This window comes from Drosophila bipectinata, chromosome 3L (genome assembly GCF_030179905.1).
Source record: "Drosophila bipectinata strain 14024-0381.07 chromosome 3L, DbipHiC1v2, whole genome shotgun sequence".
NCBI classification, from domain to species: domain Eukaryota; kingdom Metazoa; phylum Arthropoda; class Insecta; order Diptera; family Drosophilidae; genus Drosophila; species Drosophila bipectinata.
This window is the reverse complement of record NC_091738.1, coordinates 19,372,506-19,378,637: the sequence shown is the minus strand read 5'-3', so window position 1 is coordinate 19,378,637 and position 6,132 is coordinate 19,372,506. Positions and strand designations below refer to the sequence as shown.

Sequence of the window (6,132 nt, the reverse complement as noted above, 5' to 3'; positions counted from 1 at the left end):
AAAGGCTGCCCACTGTCTTCTAAACGCGACTCTGAGCACATTGGACATGTCAAAGGGATTTCCTACTGCTCTGTGAAACGTCCTCCGACATTCTGCGGCCACTGGCCAGTATTCGGAATCCCATAAACTGGTTGCACATTCCCAGGCTGGCAGAATGGTCATAAATCGAATAATGTGCGAGGCATTGACAGTTCGCTTAGCTGTACAAAGGTTCAATCGGATCTTTTTTGTATTCATTTTCGATTCTTGGGTTTCCTCGCCACGATGTATCACAATTTATTGGGCTATTAGTTGCCACTTGAGTGGGGATCGCTGGAGACCGTGGGGATCATGGGGTCCGTGGGGAACACCCACGCCGCGACTCCAAATCGACTTCAAATAAAGCATAAAAGCTGATAACAAAGCCTGGAACCCCGCTCGGACAATTAACTGATAACAATTCATTAGCATTTCGTGTGGGTCGCCCATCGACATCGCCGTCATCATCATTTTCATCATCATTACCATCATCATCTCGGTTGCAGCTGGTCTGCATCAGAGTCTTTTCATTGAGTGTTTAGGTAATGACAGTCGTTTGATCAAAAATCTAAGCCCTAAATGAATCAGGTGGGTGTAGGCATGGAATTGATTTTTCCACCAACAATACGAAACGATTCGGAGAAGTATTGATATTGAAATCATAAATTTAAAATAAACAAAAGTCAAAAACTACCTAAGTAGATTATATTTTAATGAAGGAGTGATTTCAAATATGGGTTCTGTTACTTTTAATACTTTTGATTTCATCTATCTTGGTATATCACAATTTTATGAACTACATAGCTCTTAAAATACCTATAAAACTTGACTTTTACGATGGAAATAATATAAAAACTATACAAGACTATAAGATAAATTTTACGAAATCAGTTATTTTTTATAGTTTTAATAATTTAATTTAAAATATCTCAGCTCAAAAAGCACAAAAACTGGCGTCATTTTGATGGTATCTTTGGTGTGTCAGCACATTTGTTTGATTCTTGGCCAAAAAAACAAGAATCGTAATTTTTGGCAGGCCTTGTCTGACACGGCATTATCCATGCCTTGCATCTGGGTTTCTCGATTTGAATTGGGATATGTATTTCGGGTTCGGAATCGGGTTGGGTCGCTTGACCAGCAATCGTGCGCACGCGCTGTGCCTCAATTTGGGGCAAAATGCAATGTCATGCAAAGGGGCAACTTGGAGGAATTTGGCTTGCCGCATGGCCGAGACATGGCCATAAATTCAATGCGAATGTGTCAAGCGTTTGGCAATTTTTCCAACAAATTCACTGAAATGTTCTTTTGACACTGTTAGCACCACAGCCCCCGCAACGCCTGCTCCCTGCTATCCCCCAGGTCTTTCTTGCCATTCCCATAATTTATATGATCACGCTTTTCCGAGACGAGACGAGACCCGACGAGAGTTGACGGAAGCGCACGAATTTGCCATTGCAAATTGCGAATCGGTAGACAAAGCTAAAATCACTGGAAAGCTGGCAAACTTGAAATAGTAAAATGATGAGCCCGATCGATCGGAGATCAGCAACCTTGGGGCCTAATTAAGCGGCAACTTCCAGGTTGTTAAGGATAAGCAGCTTCTGTTGATGAGCTATTGAATCAATTTAGCATTTTGATAATTAAATACTCACTGATGCAGTGTCCATAATTTTTCTAGATAAGTCTTATGCCATCTGCCGGTAAAAAATATTTTATACAAAATTTCTGGTTAACAAACACAGCTTGAACTTAACACTCAATTTGGTAGAAAAAAACATCAGTGGAAGGTGTACACAAAACACTTACACATTTGTTGTTATCAAAATTTTCTTCCGGACACGGAAACAAAATCCGTCAAAGACCAGAGCCGACCATGTATCCTTTCGCATTTTGGAGGAGCGAGGTCAAGAAACATCATCCCGATCAGGTATCGCCTATCTGGAAGGATTTGAATGCAACATTTGTGGCGTAAGATTGTATTTTAGAGAGATGTGGAAAAGTAGAGTTTTTAATATACATTTGGGCAGTGTCCTGAGCTGGAGCTGGCTTATATATTTACTGGCGGGTCTGGTCATCCTGGTGTGCGCATATTTTGCTTACTGTGAACGCTGTCGGAGAACAGAGACGGTGCGACGCCGACGGGTGATTCAGCGTGCCCAGGAGCGGTAAGTTAATTCATTTATAGAAAAATTCAAAATATACAGGTTAAAACTCGCAATGTCTTGCCAGCCCTCCACAAAAGCGACGTCCTAATGCAGCTTACCGGGATCATCAAATCTATCGCCACATCATTTTGAGTGTCGCAAAGTACATGAAGAACCCGGAGGGCATCCGTCCATTTATCGATCACATGGACCAGCTATATCCACTGAGACATGCCCTGGCCGATCAGCAGCAGGTGGCTGAGCTCTCATTGAACGTGAATGATGCGGAGCCGAGTGCTGGTGAGGATTGAGTTCAGGACTGCAAGCGAAATTTCTGTAGAGTATACCAACCTTTTGGAACACATTCTAAAAAATTTCGCAACACCAATAAAGTTTTCATGAGAGTTAAATAATGTTATGAGTATTAAATGCGTAATATTAAAATTTCAAAGTAATGTCACGCTAATAGTTACATTTTCTAGGTTTTATTTTTCGAAAAATAACTATTTAAATAGTACAATGAGGGTGTTAGGAATTATACTTATGTTTGGTGAGCTTAGAATCTTGAATGAGGGCCAACATTATATTTCTTAATATCATAGGAGCTATCTCCATATCGGACTCCCAATATATGTGTAAAAAAACTATTCCTGGGATTCGAGATCCCCACTGCGGCCTCGGAAACAAATGTCATTTTAATGGATTAAATCAACATGCCATCGGATTCGAGGCATGTAGGCGAAGGGTACTCGGACTTCCAGGTTTGATAAATCCAACTCGGTCAAAATAAATGACCTCAATGTTTAATTTGTTGACAGAATTTTTAAAGGTAGTACGCGGATTGTGCCCCAAGGGCGACAAACCCCCTTGCCCAAGACTCTCTAAAAGACCACCGAGAGGAAAACGATAAAGATAACTACAAATTTTGTATTATATTTAAAAGTATGCTTTTATAAAGAGATCAGTAATATAAATATAATCAAAATAAATTTAAAAGTTATTTAATGATTTACGTAAATAATTTGAATGTTTTTTATTTTATTGTTTGAACAAATATTCAATTAGATTTATACACAAATTCTGAATTCTTCATTCCACTTAAGGCACCTTATTTAAATTTCACGGCAAATTTTATTATTATCGATATAAACTTACATTTCACAGAAAAAGAAATCATTCTCCACACACAGTGAGTTCCACACAGTGTCATGCGGAAACTTGCGATTCTATTTTTAATTGGTGAGTTTGAGAAGTTAATTTGAGGACTAAACCCATATCCACTGATATCATAGCTCTCTCCATATCCGGAGGCAGACTGCAATCTGCGTGTAAAAAGGCGGTTCCAAGCGTTCGGGATCCCCACTGCGGCCTGGGTAACAAATGTCACTTCAACGGCTTCAACAAGTGGGTGATCGAATTCGAATCATGCAGGCGAAAGGAACAAGAACTCCCAGGTTAGATAAGTTTGATTTCAAATTTTTCAAGCCCCTAAAGGTTAATTTATCGACAGACTTTATAAAGGTTATACGCGGAATGTGTCCCAAAGGCGATAAACCACCGTGCCCGTCTGGGTGATAAGCTCATACGCAATGGATAAAATTTATTTTTAAACAAACCAAGCATTTTATTGAAATTTTTCTTTTATAATGCCCCCATTTTAAAATAAATAAAATTGGTATTGAGTTTAAAAAATAAGTATTGAAAACCCAATCGTTTCTTTGAAAGCTCTCGTTAGGAAATCATAAGTATAACTAAAACACCCTTTAAAAGCTTAAGCCATACTAATAAACTTTTTTCCTTATTGGATTTACCAGAAAAATAGATTTATTTTTTTAACATTATTAATCGAAACCAATTTAAATTTCACAGCAATTTTTACGCTAAAAACTAAAAACAGACATTGCACAGAAAAACAAACCATTCGCCAACCAATAGTGCCATGTGGACTCTTGGCATTCTATTCCTTATTGGTGAGTTAAAAAAGATAAATTGAGGACTATACTCATATCTCCCAGCATCATAGCCATTTCCATATCTGGAGTCAGGTTGAAAACTAAATGTAATATGCCGATTCCACGACTTCTAGATCCCCACTGCGGCATCGGAAACAAATGTAACTATAGAGGCATTAATAAGTGGGACGTCAAGCGCGAGTCATGCGTGCGAAAGGAACTTGGACTCCGAGGTTAACAAGTTCGACTTCAAAGTTTACAAATACCAAAAATTTAATCTATTTACAGACTTTATAAAGATAACACGTGGATCGTGCCCCAAAGGCGACAAGCCCCCGTGCCCCCCGTGACAAACATGTAATATTATGTAATTAATGTTAAAATTATGCTTTAATAAAATGGATTACGAATTTGCTCATTGAAGTGTATTAAACTTATCAAGGAAAGCTAACTGCGGGCGGTGGCGAAGTTTATATAGCCTTGCAGTTATGATCGGATCAGCAAAATGTAACAAAGTAAACGACGTTTGCTTAGAAACAGAAAGACGGACATGAGCATATCGTCTTAGGAGGTGATCCTGATGAAAAATATATGTACTTTATGCGGTCAGAGATGTCTTCTTCACTTGCGTTGTACACTTATGACCAAAATTATAATACCCTCTGCAAGGGTATAAATATAACCATACAAAATTTTTCTGTTTTAAATATTTAAAAAAAATCAAATATTGGTAACCTTATTGGTCTTTGGGAACTCTTGTTGAGAATAAATAAATAAAACTAACATTAAAATATAATACCTTATGCAGAAAACCTTAATGCATGCTTTGGGGAGGATTTTTTTTTCTTACTAAGGTTTATCGGAAGATTAGATTTATTGCCTTAATTTTATTAAGCGAAACCTATTTAAATTTCACACCAAATTTTGTCTTATACGCTATAAACTAAAAGCTCACATTTCACAGCAATTCCGAAGTATTCGAGTAACGCCATGTGGATTCTTGGCATCATATTAATGATTGGTGAGTTTATAAAGCTAATTCAAAGACTAAACTGACATCTCCAAGCATCATAGCTCTTTACGTACCCACTCTCAGGGGAGCTAGGTGCAAAGGAATGATTCCTCTGGTTCGGGATCCCCACTGCGGCTTTTCCCACAAATGTAACAGCAATGGCATTAACAAATCAAATACGAATACAATGGCCATCAAATACGAGTCATGTAGGAAAAAGGAACTCGGAGTCCAAGGTATTTTTTAAGTTCAATTACAAACATTAAATCTCTCAAAACGAAATTTTTTGACAGACTTTATAAAAGTTATGCGTGGAATGTGTCCCAAAGGCGACAAACCACCGTGCCCAAAAATGATAAAAGCTTAATATGCCTAATGAAATATATTGCACTTTATTTTAATTAACCTGAACTAAAAATAAATAAAACTTTAAGTTTTTTATAAAGTATATAAAACTGATTTAAGAAATAAAATATCAACATAAGCATATTTTATGAGATTCCGCAGTTAAAAATATATTTCGGTTTCGGTTTTAGAAGTACTGCTTTTACTCGAATACCTTAATACGGATGAACTTGTAATGATAATAAAACTAATAAGCCGTCCGTATCAGGTAAGCCGAAACGCCTCCGGGAACTAATTATATTTAACTTAAAATACTGAATTCTTTTTAGAATTCAGAATTTAGAACTGCAGAATTTTTAAAAATAGTAAAGGATGTGCCTTTATTTTGGTCTTCCAAAATTATGGTTTTGTAATAAATAAATAGAAAAGATAATAGATATAAGAAATTAAGTTTTAAACAAATGGCTTTGCCGCTGAGATTGCGTATACGACCTGTTGTCCTGCTGTTCGTGTTCTAAAACTAGTTCTTTGTATATTTCTCTTGTCTTGCTAAACTGACAAAGGACTAGCTTACGAACTGTCCAACTAAATGGTATTTTTCAAATTAAATGGCATTCCAAAAACATAAAATAATTCGTTTTACTTAAATATTAGAAATAGG

General features: G+C 37.0%; 2 protein-coding genes across 6 annotated transcripts; both read left to right on the top strand.

Annotated features, from left to right (window-relative positions):
- The first annotated feature begins 1,761 nt into the window (after positions 1-1,761).
- LOC108132580 (accessory gland protein Acp63F) lies at positions 1,762-4,532 on the top strand. Of its 5 annotated transcripts, none has more exons than XM_017252018.3 (9): positions 1,762-1,986; positions 2,046-2,183; positions 2,248-2,712; positions 2,768-2,923; positions 2,981-3,401; positions 3,455-3,616; positions 3,673-4,132; positions 4,186-4,347; positions 4,403-4,532. In XM_017252018.3, exons 1-3 carry the CDS (start codon positions 1,892-1,894, stop codon positions 2,471-2,473), a joined length of 459 nt encoding a protein of 152 aa, XP_017107507.3. In that variant the 5' UTR covers positions 1,762-1,891; the 3' UTR covers positions 2,474-2,712; positions 2,768-2,923; positions 2,981-3,401; positions 3,455-3,616; positions 3,673-4,132; positions 4,186-4,347; positions 4,403-4,532. The 5 variants fall into 5 exon arrangements, with proteins under 5 accessions (XP_017107507.3, XP_070135960.1, XP_043067960.2 ...); XM_070279859.1 differs by having other exon boundaries at positions 2,765-2,923; positions 4,249-4,347; XM_043212025.2 differs by having other exon boundaries at positions 2,765-2,923.
- Positions 4,533-4,976: 444 nt separating this feature from the next.
- On the top strand, positions 4,977-5,581 carry LOC108132613 (accessory gland protein Acp63F-like). Its single transcript, XM_070279860.1, has 3 exons — positions 4,977-5,135; positions 5,189-5,362; positions 5,420-5,581. The coding sequence occupies exons 1-3, from the start codon at positions 5,105-5,107 to the stop codon at positions 5,491-5,493; spliced, it is 279 nt and encodes a 92-aa protein (XP_070135961.1). The 5' UTR covers positions 4,977-5,104; the 3' UTR covers positions 5,494-5,581.
- Positions 5,582-6,132: the final 551 nt, after the last annotated feature.